The sequence below is a fragment of the Protomyctophum bolini genome (assembly GCF_963924005.1).
Source record: "Protomyctophum bolini genome assembly, chromosome: 17".
NCBI lineage: Eukaryota > Metazoa > Chordata > Actinopteri > Myctophiformes > Myctophidae > Protomyctophum > Protomyctophum bolini.
The window spans coordinates 34,351,787-34,370,261 of NC_137878.1; the positions used below are offsets into that span (position 1 = coordinate 34,351,787).

The 18,475-nt window shown below is 42.4% G+C and overlaps 1 protein-coding gene across 3 annotated transcripts; it reads right to left on the minus strand.

Annotated features, from left to right (window-relative positions):
• Nucleotides 1-1,348: 1,348 nt before the first annotated feature.
• rit1 (Ras-like without CAAX 1) lies at nt 1,349-17,177 on the minus strand. Of its 3 annotated transcripts, XR_013965636.1 has the most exons (7): nt 17,030-17,177; nt 9,276-9,366; nt 5,420-5,476; nt 4,373-4,446; nt 3,330-3,521; nt 1,753-2,997; nt 1,349-1,709 (listed from the first exon to the last, which is right to left on the minus strand). XR_013965636.1 is itself a non-coding variant. In XM_080787400.1 (6 exons), exons 2-6 carry the CDS (start codon nt 9,355-9,357, stop codon nt 2,767-2,769), a joined length of 636 nt encoding a protein of 211 aa, XP_080643526.1. In that variant the 5' UTR covers nt 9,358-9,366; nt 17,030-17,177; the 3' UTR covers nt 1,349-2,766. The 3 variants fall into 3 exon arrangements, 2 of the variants coding, with proteins under 2 accessions (XP_080643526.1, XP_080643527.1); XM_080787400.1 differs by having other exon boundaries at nt 1,349-2,997; XM_080787401.1 differs by lacking the exon at nt 9,276-9,366 and having other exon boundaries at nt 1,349-2,997.
• Between the last annotated feature and the right edge of the window lie 1,298 nt (nt 17,178-18,475).

Here is an 18,475-nt window from a genome sequence, read left to right on the forward strand (position 1 = left end):
ATTAAGGGGGTCTTAATGCATATCAAAATGAGGGTCCTTGAAATTAAATACTTCGTGAAACACTTGCCTACATGTATAATCTCGGCACATCCGCATTCCGTCTTATTGAATCCATGCTTGAGCCCCATATAACTCTGATCTATGCGTGTATGAATTTAGTTCCAGTGTGAACGACAGTGTCAACTTCCAATAAAGTGGCGGCCGGGCAACTTTTGCTGTAAGTTTTCAAATAAGAGCGCTACCTTGAAAATATGACCAAACCACCAGTGTTGGGTGAGCTACTTTCAAAATGTAGCCAGCTAAGCTACTGGTTACTCTTCATGAAGAGTAACTGAGCTACATGACAAGATCTCTTGAAGAAATAAGTAGATACAGTAACTACAATTCAGGATACTTAGTACAATGAACTATCTACAATACAGTTTACTTAGTAAAAGTATGTGGCTACATTGAAGCTACTTTGTACCTAATGTAGTCGGTCATGTGGCTGAGGACATGTTATGACACAGTTATTGAATAAAACATACAACTTTAAAAGCTAAATTGGATGGATGGAGAATTATCTTTGATATGAAGAAAAAACTGCACTCAAAACCCATCCGGTAATTTTTTGTTACGTTGATGTGTCACTGAAAATGTAGTGATGTAGCTTTTGCCAAAACTACCCGGCTACATGGTAAAGAAACCATGGAAGCTTCTGAATAATAGTGAGGTTACCCCCTAAGCCACTGGGAAATGTAGTTCAGCTAGTAGCTTATCTACGGCCCAACACTGTGAACCACACATCCACATTAACAATTAATTGTCTACAGTGCAGCGATGGCACAACTGGACAGTACGCGATCCAACACAAGTCATAAACAAGGTTCATTTGTCTTACAAAACAAACAAAAAAAAGAAATGAAAACGACACAGTGCTAATAAGGCGTCGCACTGTGAAATGGAAGTGAATATCTAGAAACATCGGAGTGTCACGTCACACACTCGTTGCCCTGCTGAATAAGACGAATTTGAATACAGTCTACCGTTGCCGTCAGGCAGAAACCCTGTAATCTCCAGGTTTTTTTCTCGTTCAAGAGTGCCGTGTCGCATCAGCCTTTTTCACTATTTGAAAACGTTTAAAAAAAGAACAAAAAAAAGGAACCGTTTTGAACATACAAGGTTTCCACCCAACAGCAACGATGTGACAGGCCCAAGCCCTATTTCTCTATACGAGTCGCTCTCTTTCATGTGAGGCTAACTCATACTTCGTTGAGAAGCCGTGTCAGCCCCCCCACCCACCCCCCCAAACAATGCTGCGTTTTCACCTGCAAACGCAAAGTCAAAGTCACGTTGACACCTTTCCCCCCCGTTAAATACAGAAAATAAAAGTTCAGTTCAAAATGTTATTGTTGACAACGCATACATTTTCCATTAAGGCTCGGACAAACCAAAAGTGGCGGACGCTCGTGACGTGTTCAGTTCAACACTGGTGAACATCGACCGGGCGCCAACCAATAATAGGAAATAAGCGCCGTGCATCGACCGCCGTTGGCATCCATTTTCTTTGAAGTTTTCTTTCTCGCCAACGGAAGTCAAATTAATTACAAACCAGAAAACAGCACTCCTGTGGGCACTGCCCACAGCCCAGCATGCCAACATGGGAAATGGAATAAAGGAGAACCGTGGCTCAAGTGCACCACGCAGAAGAGCCTTGACGTTCAGAATTCCTCTTTCACCAGAAGGTGGTGCTGCTGCTACAGCTCAAAATACTACCATATTTGTGTAAATTCATGTACTGTATATTCTTTGCAAACCTAGCGTGCTTAGGTTGCAGTTTGTGTGGATTGCAGACCAGACCGTATTCGTTTGTCTCTAGTGAGATGACAGTGGTTGGGGTCTCTCCGTGAGCTTCTTCCACCTCTGTGATGTTGGCCCAAAAAAACGGCTCACGACGAACCTCCTTCTCAGTGGTCGGAAGGAACAGCAGTACTTGGGACCGTTGGGATGGGTTTAAGCAAAGAACGGAATCCTAGGTCGGACACCAGCCCCCAAAAGGTCAGCAGATTGGTCACGTTTACAATCGCTTGAGTCACTTGGGTCACTTTGAATGGATTTTAACCACTTAAACGGATGTAGTCTTAGAGAACTTGACTTGAATTCCTTCTACACCAAATCTCTTCACGCCAAAATAGCGGATCAACGAGATCAAAGCTTGTTTGGTCATGTTCCCCAAAGAATATTGACGCTGGGGTTCAATTGTTATGATATCTATACCCTCTGCTGTGATCTGAGCCCACCGACAGGTCGGTATCACCACGTGTGGGCAGGACATTTCTTCAGTTCCTCCCACACCAGATGCATATCCATGGTAGAGTTCTGTGTGTGTGTGTGTGTGTGTGTGTGTGTGTGTGTGTGTGTGTGTGTGTGTGTGTGTGCAGGGATTTTTTGAGCTAGCAGAGCTGTATTTTAAAGATGTCAGGTGCACCACACGTCACTCGCACACATCAGAACAGCTCTGATAAGTGCAATTAACACCCGTTTCTATTCAGCTAAAAAACAGGTTCCCCAGTGTACAAGGAGTGTGTCTTGCATTCCACTATAGCGTGAGACGAATAGGCTCACCGTCTTTCATGATTGCCCGTCTGTCTCTCTCGTCTCCGACATGCCAGCTCCAAAAAGTTGTGCACCCCTGTGTGCTTGTGTGCGCATGTAGCGTGCGTGTGTGTGTGTGTGTGTGTGTGTGTGTGTGTGTGTGTGTGTGTGTGTGTGTGTGGACAGCGTCCCTCAGTGCTGCGTGTCGTGCTTCTTGTGGAAGGTGAGGCGGATGCGTCCCCAGAATGAGCGGCTGCGCCGGGCCTTGCGGTCGCCACTGCGCACCGACTTGGCCTCACGCTGGCGGATCTGCCGCACCAGCGCTGTGAACACCTCGTCGATGTAGTAGCGGAACGCCGCCGACGTCTCGAAGAACGGACACTGGAACTCGCGGGCCAGCTCGCGGCCCTCCTCCACCGCCACCTGGGTTTGATCACAAGGCGGGACGAGCACAGGAGAAAACTTGTGAGATCAGGAAGTCTTAGTGGAATTGTGTTTGATTCACAGAATAAAAAAAGGTCAACGCAAGGAGTTGAGTTGGTGTGGTTTGGGCTTTACTTTTAGTCACCGTAGCTTTTTTAGTTTTTTTTCCTCAGTGAAAAAAGGTAGTCGACAAACATTTTTAGTTTTTGTTGTTTTAGTCGACGAAACACTAAGACAATAATAGTTACATTGTGTTAACTGTTATTTCACTCAGATAAGTTGATTGCAGCTTTAATACCAGCTGTATTCACAATCACAAGCATGGTCCTCACCTGGCGCAGGTGGGCCAGGTCAGACTTGTTGCCCACCAGTACGACCGGGGTGTCGGCGGTGCGCCGCACGCGGTCAATGAGCTGCTTGAAGTGCCGCGCCTCCTGGAAGCTCCTCCGGTCAGTGATGGAGTAGGAGATGATGAAGCCCTCGCCTGCTCGCATATACTGGTCCCTCATGGCGGTGAACTCCGCCTAGTGGACGCACACACGCCAAGAAACCATACGTGGAAATGGCACATTTTACATAGAGCTGCTGGTTCCCTGCGACATACATACTAGCGTCATGTCCAGGGGGTGTACTTGTAAATCAAGCTGCCTCACGCTACAGAAACAGGAGATGGGCTCCTGCCCTGTGGGCCTCATGGCTCGGCAAGGCATACTTATTTACTGGTTCCCAAACACTGGGTCGGGAGACATTTGTGGGTCACGCACACAAGTTTGTATTATTATTATTTAAAAAATAAAAAATACAAAAAATACAAAATAAATTCATCAATAAAAATGTTTCGGTAATTTCAAGAAGGAATAAAAGAAAAATAATAATGTGTTTAAGAAGTAGTGAAAATAGCAGATCTACAAGTGCACAACGCGCCACATTGCAATCTTGTTGATCGGCTATTTTCGTTCTTTTATAGTTTGGGTCCCCGGTCTAATCTCTCTTTTGGGTCTCGTTTGGGAACCACCGATATAGAGAACCTACAGTATATCCAAAGTGCTTGCTTTGGATTCACACACAGATGGTGGAGGCAGAGTCCTGCTACGGGCCGGGTATCTGCGGATACCCTGTGGGGTGCCCGAGTTTGGCGAGTGAAAAATATACTTATATAAGTTCACGAGTACGGGGACAGGCGGTACGGAACTGTAACGCGGGCGGAACGGTACTGAACTGTAACGCGGGCGGGTAACACTTTAAATCAGAGCGCACTGCAGGATGTTATAAACAGCAGCAACAGACCGCAGCTGGTTGCTACTCGACAGTAGATTCTAAACAAACACACGAAGTTTAAAAAGAGATAACAGAAATGGATGCATGGATTGTTTACCTGTCCTGCGGTGTCTAGAATGTCCAAGTTGGCAGGCTCGTCATCGATGCGGATCTGGGTCTTGTAAGCATCCTCTGAACACAACATACCCACATTATGTTCTCTAAAGTTATTTTCAATTCCTAAAATACTACATAACACTTTTAATAAGCACCACTTTGCTTCCGGGGGTCCCTGGAACTGAATATTTTGAGATGGATGGTCCACGGCCAAATACATTTTTAACGTTTGGAGAACCAGTCATACAGTATAACATGGGTTTTTCAGAAAAGGGTTAGGATTGAGACATTTTTTAGAAAAAGCCTATGGTCTTAATGGGTTATATATTAAAATAGGGCTTACGTGGTCAAAGAAAGAGCTGAGCTGGCCTGTGACAGCTTGACTGTGTCTCGTAGTGTTTATGGACCGCGGTAATACGAAATACATTTCTGTTTAATAAACTGTAGCCAAGTGTCAAACCATCCCACATCTGGTCTGCAGTCATCCACGTCCAACAACTCATCCCAGTTCACATTAGACCTTTCTATATCTGACTGGAGGATTCAATCTTACCACTCACACTTACTTACAAATAAAAACTTGTATTCTGGGCCAAAATTCTGGTATAAATGATGTGGTAGTGTTGAAGATGCACTTTTTCAAAAAACATTCCCCCCCAAAAAGCAACGTTTGGCACGAATTAAAAACAAATACAATGATTTTGTTGATAGAAAAAATTAAGAAATTCCATACATTTGAAAATGAATGTTTAAGAAGTAGTCAAAATAGGCCATCTACAATTAGCTCACAATGCGGTGCGAAGCTTGTAGATGTGCCATTTCCACTAGTTTGGGTCCCCGGGAGACAAACAACACGTGTCTCTTTTGGGTCACGGGCTAAAAGGTTTGAGAACCACTGAAGTAGGGCATTACAAACACAAAACGTCAGACCCAACAGCAACAATATAAAAAAGGAAAAGCATGCCTCTGACCAGAAGCAGGGATAAAACATATATCCCCCACCGGACATAAAAAAAACAGAAGGATCAGAAGGAGGTCTCTGTCTCACCTATGGTGGGGTCGTGGTCCTCTGGGAACCGGTGACTGATGAACTGCATGATGATCGCTGAGAGACAGACACAGAATGACAAGACATGACATGATGAGGACATTTCTCTATGGCATTGACAGTGCTTCTCAAGTAACCTGTAGGCCAGGACCACTGGTTGTGGTGGTGGTATTGTAAGTGGGCACCAAAATAGTGCGTGACTGCGTGTGCAGGTGTATGTGTGTGTGTCTCATCTTTAAAACATCAAGGACTCCATCTTACGCCACCCTTATACCTAAACGTATTTGCCATGTAGATTGCTTGTAGATCGGCTATTTTAAAAGGTTTTTTTAAATAGTAAAAAATGGCAAATTAGTTTAGGGTTAAGGGGGGGGCGCAAGATATAGCCCTAAGTCTTCTTTGTAATTCCGGCAGTGGTTCCGTGTGGAGACACAAGGGAGACTCTGTGTCTCCATAGGGGACCACTGCTGGCCATCAACATATTGGCTAGGAATGTGACAAAAACAAAAAAATATCCATGAATTCAAGTCTCCATGGGGTGGGTAATCAATATAATTTGTGGGGTGAACTATCCCTGTAAAGTGCACTAGGTTCATTCCATTGATCCAACCCAGAACACACAGGTCAGATGGCTTAACATGTGGTCAGATGGCTGGGCGGCGAACGTTTTCAAGATTTTCAAGTGGACGGGACCCTGATCCAGAACAGGTTGAGAACCACTGCTTTTTGGTGTACCCGTCTTGTACATGTGTTGGATGCTCCTGAGCAAAAAACATAATAGGTTTTCAATGTAATGGCCCAAGGCTGGTCTTTTAGATGGGTCCCAGGGAGATTTTACAAGCCCCAATAAAATCTGTTAGATGAATTAATTGAACATAGTTTTTTGACAAATGAAAGGTTTGGTTACATGAAAATCTATATTGCAATTATTTGTTTTAGCTGTACCAGTTTTAACTTTTAATAAATCTTTAGATTGTCTTTTTTCACACAATACATGCAAATAAAAACAAATTCAACAATCTAACCAGGGGTCTTCAACAGGGGCTCCGGGTGCACAAGGGGGTCCTCAAGAGTAACTACAAATCTCTGTCTGACAATAGCTAAAAATAGACTATCTACAAGCTCACAACGCCTCGCAAATGTTATTTTCGGAGAGAGTTGGTGTAGGACAAAGAGCAGACCAAGCATTGAGTGTTTAAAAAAATCCCAACATATTAATAGAATAGATAATGCATGTCAAACAAGTCTATGAAGCCCTCTATGAAATCTATGGAAAGGTTTAATCTGCAACACAGTTTTAACCCATTCTGACCGGGAACCCGTTTTGGTGTTTAGCATCATGTCATGCTTTAGCTATTGAAAAACAGCAGATCTACAAGCTCATAGCGCGCCACCGAGTGGCGCGCTACGAGCTTGTAGGTCTGCTATTTTTGAAAAATTCGAAGAACGACTGACATTTTTAGAATCTGATCTCAGGTCAGAATGGGTTGATCAGACCCAGTGTGTGTCCAGTGGAAACATCGCATGAATCTGATCTCAGGTCAGAATGGGTTAATGTAGTGGGGGTCAGTGCAGGGACATTATTTGTCATTGTTGCCCATCTGACACCTTGATTGAGTCGAGACTAAGAGCATCTGAAGTTACTGCACGTACAGTATGCAGCCAATAAGCAACGACTATTACACAGCAAAATGGAAACTGCTTAGACCATGGCATGCACCAGCGCCGGTCGGGGAAAATAAATTAGACCAGGCATCCCTCAATAGACATTCAGACCGGTGGCCTTGGGTCCTTGGCTTGAAGGTTGAAGACCCACGGTCTCAACTATAACCAGTAAGACGCGCAAACGCGGGAAGCGAACGCAGCTGAGACCCTGCAGATCATGTCTGTCTGTCTGTCTGTCTGTCTGTGTGTCTGTCCCGCTGTTACTGTATATGTGGACCTGGCCCCCTTTGTGCCCATATATGGAGCTGAGTGGACCTGGCCCCTTTTGTGCCCATATATGGAGCTGAGTGATTGCTGATGCAACACACTCCATATTTGGATAGCGGGACAGACACACAGACAGACCGACACACACACAGACAGACAGACATGATCTGCTAGGTCTCATAGTAAGTGCTCACTGCGTTCGCAACAACCTTGGGATGAAGTAGTAGCACGGGTAAAATTGAGACAGACGCTGTAGTCGTGGTAGACCGAGCACAGGCTGAGGTAGAGATGTGCTCATCAGCAGCTACAGTACACTTTGACTTAGAAAATGTGCTTGCAATTTTCTGTTGCCGTCAAAACAAGAAATGTCGATGTGGACGTTTCGGCGGGCCGATTGTTCTACTAAGACGTGTGACCCACACAATCAGGTCAGCTCATGTCACGTCACAGACTCACAGAAACACGTTTCAGCTCCGGGTGTTATACTCAAACTTTTATGTTCGTTCATAATGTAGAATAAAGTAAGATTCCATGCAAAACGGCAGTGTCCGTGGAATGTTTTTTTAACATGGAATTTGTTGTTAACATAGGATCATAGAGCTATAAAGGATAGAGACCGAACCGGAGCGCTAGCCCCGCCCCCAAGCTATTCATTTCGATGAAGTTGCTCAGTGGCATTTTGAAGCCCCCAGAAGACTGCCGGAAGTATAACGAGTAAGACGCGCGAACGCGGGAAGCGAACGCAGATCGTAAATTGCAATAACAATTAGAATAAATTGTGTCCATATATGGGCACAAAAGGGGCCAGGTCCACAACAAACAAATCACTGGCCCCTTTTGTGCCCATATATGGAGCTGAGTGGACCTGGCCCCTTTTGTGCCCATATATGGAGCTGAGTGATTGCTGATGCAACACACTCCATATTTGGATAGCGGGACAGACACACAGACGCACGCACAGACATGATCTGCTAGGTCTCATAGTAAGTGCTCACTGCGTTCGCAATTAATTATAACTCAATGGCTCGAGCGAGTGGAAGTTAAGCCCCCGGACCTCAAACGTCATACATGACATAATGAACGTCAGTCCATCTCCATGAAAGTGCTGCAGTTCCTCTTTTCGCCAGTAGGTGGTGGCAGCTTCAACGTTGGATAGCCTTACTGGGGGCCTGCATAGGATACAGTACTGTTGAGTGAGTTGAATGTGTACTTTCTTCATAATATGCGTCGGGCGCAGACCTTTCAGCATCTCTGAATAGAGCACCGAAGTCCTGACGTAACTCGCTAATCCCTTCGATTCCCCTGGTTCGCGGAAGTAATTTCTCTATAGAGAATAACATGGGGTGATCTTAATATCGTCTACTATAAGCGTTGTGGTCCAAAAATAAACAAGCTGTCTCGGCGTTATTGTCAGGGAGGTGTCTCTGTATCGTTTGCAACAGTCAGTCACTCATATATGATACAGTCTGCTTCTAGCGAAAATCTAACTCATTCAGCAGCAGTAACATTAGCGTTTTCTCTCAGTCAGTTGATTCTTCATATCCATATGAGTGAAGCGGCCGGGGTGACATGTTTATTTTTCAAACACAGTTCTTATATGAAGCAATCTAAAAATCCTCCTATGGCGATTTCAATGCAACTAAACAAATACATGAACCTGGGGACTGACGCCCTCTACTGAAAGTGACGTCAGACTTCGGTGCTCTATCTATAGTACAAGGAGTGAGATAGCGTGCTGTGATCATAGGCATGGGATCAGTGATTCTCAATAGTTTTCATTTCGAGGACCTCCACTTGATACCATTTTAACCTATTTTCAAAACCTGTCGGTTTTTGGTCCATAGTTCCGGTTAATTGCCCATCCCTACCCTTAGGGTTGTTAGGTTTAGTGATTGAACGGGATGCTCATCATGGGTAAACTTACCACTCTTCCCCACCCCTCCTTCACCCAGCATGACCAGCTTGTATTCACGGGAGAGCCCGCCAGAGCCCCCCGAAGTCTCCATTCATTCAGCCTGGAGGAGGAAACACACGCACACACACACACACACACACACACACACACACACACGTCAATATCTCCATTTGTAACTCAGATACAAATGTGTGCAGACCCTTACGGATGCATTTGGTTCCATTCCTGAGTTGTTAGAGGTGGAGTAAGTGAAATATAGATTTTTTTGTATGTTTTAAATGTTATGTTATGTTTTATAGTTTAGAGCTTTATATTCTGATATCATTGCTATAGATGTGCAGTAGTCTCGCGAGGCCAGAGTGTTGCCTCCCACAATTGTTTTTCAAATGCTTCCGGTCATACATTCTGGGACGCGGAAACTCTCATAATGAGTAAAATATAAAGCAGATGTGACGCCTCCTTCCGTCTTCCGTCTTTACAGTCGCACAAATACATCCTAATATAAATCGAAATCATCAAAACATATATAGCTTGTCTGCTTAGCAGAAATATAAATTAACCCATTTTGGGGCGGGAACCCGAGTGGCGTTCTACGAGCTTGTAGGTCTGCTATTTTTGAAAAATCGAAGAACGACTGACATAAAAACATGAAAACTGTCAGGATGTAGAAAGACATTTTTAGAATCTGATCTCAGGTCAAAATGGGTTAAAAAAATAAAAGGTAAAGATTTGGGGAGGTGTAGTTCCAGACTCTATATATTTGGGGAGTTGTAGTTCCAGACTCTATATATTTGGGGAGTTGTAGTTCCAGACTCTATATATTTGGGTAGGTGTAGATCCAGACTCTATAGAGCCTTCAGGAGGTGTAGTTCCAGACTCTATATATCTGGGGAGGTGTAGTTCCAGACTCTATATATCTGGGGAGGTGTAGTTCCAGACTCTATAGAGCCTTCAGGAGGTGTAGTTCCAGACTCTATATATCTGGGGAGGTGTAGTTCCAGACTCTATAGAGTCTATAGAGTCTGGAACTACACCTCCCCAGACTCTATAGAGCCTTCAGGAGGTGTAGTTCTAATAGAGTCTGGAACTACACCTCCTGAAGGCTCTATACTATAGAGCCTTCAGGAGGTGTAGTTCCAGACTCTATTAGGGAGGTGTAGTTCCAGACTCTATATATCTGGGGAGGTGTAGTTCCAGACTCTATATATCTGGGGAGGTGTAGTTCCAGACTCTATAGAGCTCTCAGGAGGTGTAGTTCCAGACTCTATAGAGTCTATAGAGTCTGGAACTACACCTCCCCAGATATATAGAGTCTGGAACTACACCTCCCCAGATATATAGAGTCTGGAACTACACCTCCCTAATAGAGTCTGGAACTACACCTCCTGAAGGCTCTATAGTATAGAGCCTTCAGGAGGTGTAGTTCCAGACTCTATTAGGGAGGTGTAGTTCCAGACTCTATAGAGACTTCAGAGATTGAATAGTTGTCTGGCTACGCAAGACTCTTTGTTCAGTAACGGTAGTCTCCCTGTCCCTTCAGTAAACAGGAAATACAATTTCAGGTCAGGATATCAATTTATGCCAATCAAGAGGAAGAACTCATACAGGATACAAGTATCATACAAGTGAAATTGGAAGTGATTAAATAAATAAATGAGAAGACAAAATAGGAAGTGGAGCACTATACAAATTAAGCTGACGAATGGTACTCTCTCCTGATTGGATGAAATTGGTGACCTGGAACTAGAGCACTAGAGAGACAGGGATATCCCTGTTACTGAATAAACACTCTATAAGCAATGATTGTTATCAGAACATAGAGCTATTTACACTTATTTGAATAAAAAACATATCATGGGCATCATCATAATTACTTCCTTGTTTAAAAAATACTGGAAATAGCAGATCTACAAGCCCAAAGCGTGCCGCGACTTGTTTTGAGCTTGTAGATCAGCCATTTCATTTATTCATGTTTTTATTGAAATATACACTTGACTACGGTAATATGTAATTTATCATTATCTGCCCCATGCAAGTTTTGTTTACAAAGCCTAAAAGCCAAAGAGAAATGTATTTTCTATTCATAATGTTCAATGTCAGAAACACAATAAAATCCTTAATTGCAATTATTTGAGACATTAATCGACAAGTATGTCATCATTTGTGACAGCCCTAGTTATGGGTTGTACCACATGGGCGCTAAAGCCTGACAGTCAATTCCCAGTCTGACGAACTAGGAACGTGGTAAGGGTTGGTCTACAAAACAAAGACATCATTCCAAATAACACACGATTCTACAAATGCCTTCTAAATCAGTAGTTCCTAAAACTTTGTATTAAATCTAAATCTATTATTCCAGAGTTACAAGCTACAAGCTCACAAACAACATAAAACTATATAACTATATAAAACAACTCTCACTGAGCCTGCTGATGATGGCTCAGGTTCAAAGAGAATGTTTTAAATATGGTTTTGCTATTGTTAAAACGGTCTCCAATTTGTCAAATATCGTATTATTGTCTCGGGAATGCAACATTAACAAAAAACAAATCTCCCTGAATTCAAGGGTTTATGAGTTCAGTTCACGTAGAGTAATTGATAGGACAAAACATATTTTTATTGGGGGGGGTGAAGTATTTAAGTTTAAAGAAAACAGCAAAAGCATTCCCTTTCAGTAGCCTAATCAAATTCCCAGTGTTTCATAAACTATATTCATCTCCATGGAACAACACATCTTTTGACTGAAATAATTTAATTGCAGCCAAAACGTCATGCAATCACAAGATGTCGTTCCAACTGCTTGCGGTGTGGCAGGCAAGTTGGCTGAAGGCGTTAGCGCACATTAAAAGGGCTTGTATTGCGTGCGCACACACACACACACACACACACACCGTGTGACATCAACTCGCATGACAAACAAAAACGTGCTATTCATATTTCTGGAACGGAAGCAAGCTTGAAGCTTGTATGCCAGGCGTTGTCCACATCAGGTACAAGGGCCAACAGGGGCCCAACTCTGGGTTAGGTTAATAGGGACAGCCCATACATCCGATTGCATTAAAAGACGCTAAACAACGTTAAACTCACTTTGCCACTCACTTTATGCATGCGCATAGTCTCCATTATACCCTCTCTATAATAGTCTCTATTATACCCATAGTATCTATCATACCCTCTATTAGTCCAATGTAACTTATGTTCTTAGTTTATTTGTCATAATTGGAGTTTTAGCTACGAGAGAGAACCTAGGTGTTAATATCTAATTTGTAACTCCGAGAGTGTATGAATGGAAACAATGGTCCATTTGGTTCCATTCGTAAGCTCTCAGAGTTAAATTAACACTGAGAATTAATCTACAGCACAGAGCCACAGATTGGCGTCCCAGAGATGATAAAAGGAAATGAGAGTCCACGGTCTGATGATGCATTCCATATCGTTGAAATTCCAAAGGTGGAGAATTACTACTGTAATAACTGTATGCGTATGCATTAGGGCTGTGCTGCTTCAAATCCCGTCCACAGAAAAACACATGCGTAACGTCCACTTCAGTCATTCAGTGCATTCATTCATTCCTCCTGAGCCATAATCTTTAACCATGACACGACACGACACGGCGGCCTAACCTACATTCTTGGCTCAAAGACCTCATGCGTGCAGGCCTCACTGTGCCGCGAGAGAAATAAGCAACCACGTCTATGAAAACATGAGCACTTTACACCCATATACACACATTGGCTTTTTGAAAATAACAGTATGAGCTTACAATGTGTCGCATCGCCACGCTTTGTGAGCTTGTATATCTGCTATTTTGAAAAACAATCTTGTCATAACTGTTTGTGGACAATTGCATATTAATTTGTGGGTCATTGAAATGAAAATGTTTCAGGACCACTGGTTTAAACAACATTATAACAAGCCCAAATAAACAAAGTTACTTTAGAAACAAGCCCAAAGTGTGAAAAAACAGTATTAAAGTAACTACACTTAAGATTAGAAACAAGCCCAAATGAGCAACACTTCTTATAAGCGGACATGGCAACACTGCTGCTGAGTGGGCTTTTGCACCTCACGGCAGAATGGACTCTACAAACAGCCATGTTCTCCACCGCATAATCAGCACCTTCTTAAAACAATGGCTGGAGTCTTTTTCATAATGCTTTTTATTCTTTTAGAAAGAACTTGAAAAATCACACTGTGAAGTGAGTGGTGCAACTTCATGTGGGGTACCCGGAAGTTCCAGACCCACAGGACCACCGCCAGGGTGCCGGCCCGGTTCTGGCGAGCCGCCCCACGTCCGAAACCGTAGAGAAATGTGGGGGTCTCTGGGGGTCCCCGGGGAGTCCCTGGGGGGTCCCCGGAACATCCAGACCCCCATAAACATGCCCAGGGGGCCGGGCCGATTACGGCGAGCCGCCCCACGTCCGAAACGGTTGAGAAATGACAGAGTTACCGTGTGGGGGTCCCTCTACTGTACTGTAGTGTACAGTAACTGTACTGTACTGGCACACCCGAAATCATCATACATACAGTTAATATGTGCGTCTGTGTTTGTGTGTGTTAGGTTGCGCACAGGTGGTGAAAAACAACTACCCAGCTACCCAGCCAGCCAGCCACACACATAGCTCTGTAAGGGAGTGGTTGCACCACTCAAAAAATAGGACTTCAGATTATTATTTTAAGAAGGTAGCTATGTGGACATTTTTTACATTTTTAATGTAGAATATGTATCTTTTTCACTCAACTCAATAGCATTGAAATAGAAGGTCCCAGGTTTGATTCCAGGCCTCTGCGGCAATGTGTCCCTGGGCAAGACACTTGACCTCTGACTTTGAAGACAGAATGGACACTCATTTCATCTGCATCTACGTTGAGTTGGGTCGCGAAAAATAACCTTTGAAGTCTCCTGTGCATTGTTGGGCAAGTTAACCAGGAATGTTACTAAATTACTTATTAGTCCTTTAAAAAGTTGTTGCATTACTTGTGATCAAGAGTAACTGGTTGCATTACCAGTTAATAATAATCATAATACCGGTAATAATAATAGCAGCTTTGAGAGAGGGCACATGCTATAAAAGAACAGATCTACAAGCAAACAATGCATCACATCACAACACGTTGCCAGGTTGTAGATACAGGGAGTACAATATTTCCCTCTGAGATGTTGTGTAGTAGAAGGAAAAGTATTGGAAATTTGAATTACTCAAGTACAAATAACTCACAATTGTACTTAAGTTACAGTAGCCTACTTAAGTAAATGTACTTATATTATTATTAGATACTTACGGTACTTAATATATACACTTAAGTACACGACTATTCATTGTAACAAACATGACAGTAAATTGCTTGGATTAATAAATGTAATATTACAGTTTTGGCAATTGTAATAAGTTACACTACTAGCCCGTTTTACAACCTGTTGTGACCTACTTTATACTTTGAATCAGGGAAAGATTCTGTGTCATTTCATGTTTTATCTACTATGAGTCTGTGAAATAATTCCCTTAGTGAACAGTGACAAGTTTTGCAGAAAACTGTTCCGGTCTAAATGGGCTAGTTACCGAGGAATGTCATAATATCACAGTAATGTTATTACCTAGTAACTAGTTACTAAGTAAAAGTCCCTTTTCCAGTCTGTAATGAGTTGCTGTGCGTGTATGTGCCTGGTCACATCGGTCTACCATCAAATGACTTATCAAATGAGCGCACGTGCGTGCGTGCACACACACACACACACACACACAGACATACACAAAAGAGGAACTGACTCATATTGGCTTGACAGGCAATCATGTGATTTCATAGGGCAACACAGTGGCCAACAGTCTAGTACACAGACAGCATAACCCCACTGGATGGTTGAATTCAACTCTGAGACCCGTCCGTTTGGTTCCATCCGTACGCTCAGTTACAAATGGAGAAACTAACATCTAAGCATCTAATCTAGCATCTAACATCATCTAATTATCTTACAGCGAAAACTCAAAGAATGTGATTCACTCTATTCAAAATGGAGGTTGTTTACACTGTAGTAGGCCTACATCGATTAAGTTATCTACTTGTATGATAAACTTAATCAACAACATAAACAAATAATTAACCAAATCATTGTGTCTATAAAACTCTTGTTTCTGTTCCACAATCAAGAATCAACATAGTATCATTAAGTACAAGGCATTGAAAATCAAGGTAGTAGCTCTGATTAGTATTCCGACTCGCCCCATTACAAAAAAGCCACGTTGTCGGAAATTCCAAGCGGATCCCGCTTTAGTGATGAGAGGACATAGATAGAAAACATGGCCATATGGTGACAGGTCCATAATAACCATATCCCATACCCAGCAACCCTACCATCAGACATACCTTCTTGGTATGATGGTGTTTTTTTGGTGGGGCAGGGGGGTGCTTGAAGCCCACACTAGGCCCTATGCCCACCACCTCCATCCAAGCCTCAAACAGCAACTACAGCATCATAATATAGGCCAATGGCTCTCAAGGTGCCAGGAGTCAAAATGAGTCAATACAGCATCACAATCAGTTGAACCACTTTAACCCTATATGCATCAGCTATTAGGGGGAAAAAAGCAGATCTACAAGATCTACAAACATATAAATATACGCCAGATGGAGGGTTTGCACTTTGCAGCCAAATGCATATTAATTTACAATACAGTACTACAGAGTACATACAGTAGTATACGGCAGTGTCTCTCTTTCTTTCTCTCTCTCTCTCACACACTCACACTTTTGGACATAAACCCAACCCTCACCCAAGCAGTTTAATTTCAGCTGTTTGGGGGAGGTATAGGGGGATAAAATTGCTTTGGATTTATTCGTAAGATTTTCCCTTTTTAAACACTTGATATTAACCACCACAACAAACAGTAGCCCTTCTTGCTGCCTGGCAGACAAACGCACCCAAGAATAATCACACTTATTTGTATTCCAAATGTATCTCAGTTGTGAAAAAGTGGTGTATAGTCATAAGTAACAATACAGTACATTAAACACAGTACATAAGTGAAGTACTTAAGTGAAGTAAAATCCTTGAGTATTTCTATTTTATGATACAGTACTTTCTACTTACTCTACTCCACTACATCACAGATTCAAATATTTATTTTTCAGTAGGCTACTACTCCACTGCGATTATTTGACAACTTTAGTTAGTCACTTTGGAGATTTAAATCTCCAAGGTGATGTCCATGACATTTAAATCGTTATTGGCTTACTGTAGAAGTATACTTCAAAGAAATGTGAGTATTATTTACTTTTGTACTTCAAGTATATGTTGATGGCAATATATGTTGCACTTTTCACTCAAGCAACATTTTGAACACAGCTATAAAGACCTTTTACCTTTGACAAAGTATTTGATATGGTGGTAGCGGCTATTGCAAATATTACTCAAGTAAAAAATAACAACAACAGATTACTTTCTGCCACCACACTGTTCGACACGGACGGTCAAAGAGAGTTGAAGAGAACATGAACTCAACCTTTCCCCCACTTTCTTTATTACAGCTCCCAGTAAAACCAGTGGAGGCACTGCAAAAAAAACCGACCCGCCATCGCGGTTTAGCACTGCTACAGTTAATTCAACAATAACGCTCATGTCTGCTTCATCTGGAGAGCTGATCATTCATAATGTTTTAGCTCGATAGCACGAAATAGCTCCCATAGCAATAGAAACGCATGGCCTTGCAGTCAGACAGTGACACTACAAAACGACACAAAGTTGCTGAATAAACACGTTCACTCACCTCCGGTCGCTAAATGTATCGCCTCATATCTGCACTGTACACGGTCCTCTGGCCTTTCTGTGCCTCTGATCGCTGCATGGAGTCTGTTCTACGAGACAAAAACATCCATAAACACTATAAACACAACATGTACACACACGCACGCACGCACGCACACACAGACAGTGCAAGTAGTACAGCAGCAGTATGTGCATGCACAGGACAGGAGGGACCAGCCCCGCAGGCCCCATGCAGGGTCCCTCCGCCCGTTATATTAAAGCTCCTGCTACTCTTCTTGGCAACTGTCAAAAACTAAAAATACTCTAAGTCGGAATGGTGGACAAAGAAGTACTATTAGATAGATCCGGGAAAGCACTAGATACTCAATAATAATAATAATAATAATAATAATACGCAAATTATGAGGTACATTTTCCTTTATTAATGTTTTGGTGTATTGCATTGTTTTTAAATATAATTAATAATAATAAATCAGACATTTTCAGAAATGTTCAAAAATAGTGAAAATAGCAGAACTTGTAGATCTATATGCCATTTCAACTCCTTGAAATAAGGCTGTAAGACTTTTGTAGACTACATTTATGTCCCAGTTAAGAGTCCCTTATAGAATTCTAGGGCAAAATATAGACAATATTTTAAATGTAGTGAATACGTGAAATCTATATAAGCTTGCACAAAATAAATATAACAAAAGTACTTACTGGTAAAGTATAATAAGTAAATGCAGTTAAGTACATTTACTTATAGGCTGATACTGTTACTGTACCAGTAAGTAGAGCTGCCCACCACTGAGAATGTAGGCTACACAGACACAGTACACAATTTGCACCCGTACGGATGCATCTGGTACCATATAATGTGTACACTCTCAGAAGAGTTTAACAGAGTGCAGGGCTACTGATCTTGTGACAGCTCACTTCTCTGCGCATATTTTCCCCTTGCAAAACGCTGAGTGAGTGTGTGTGTGTGTGTGTGTGTGTGTGTGTGTGTGTGTGTGTGTGTGTGTGTGTGTGTGTGCCCTAGAGAGGGGAGAGATAAGAGTAGCCTAGTATAGTGGAATGTAAAGCAGTGTGAAATGTATTCTTTATTTTATTTTGCTGATTCACTATGAATTTAGCCTATATTACTATAGCCTATGCAGGCTACAGACAGACAGACAGACAGACAGACAGACAGACAGACAGACAGACAGACAGACAGACAGACAGACAGACAGACAGACAGACAGACAGACAGAGTTGTTTCAATCAGACAGACACTCCCCACCTTTGTGTCTCTGTCTGATTCAAACAACAATAACTATGAAGCTGTTTCAAAAGGCAGCATATGCTCTGATGAAATAGCTCTACAAGCTGAGATAATTGTTCCTTAATGCTTTGCATGTTTCGTTAAAGCATTGTTACCACACAACTAATTGATACAGTGGATTAAAGACACAATTCATTT

Coding starts and splice junctions, on each gene's coding strand:
- rit1 (XM_080787400.1), bottom strand. CDS start 9,357: ATGGAGACTTCGGGGGGCTCTGGCGGGCTCTCCCGTGAATACAAGCTG. Junction 4,447..5,419: donor GGACCACGACCCCACCATAG/GTGAGACAGAGA, acceptor TGTTGTGTTCAG/AGGATGCTTACAAGACCCAG. Junction 3,522..4,372: donor TTCTAGACACCGCAGGACAG/GTAAACAATCCA, acceptor TGCGTCCACTAG/GCGGAGTTCACCGCCATGAG.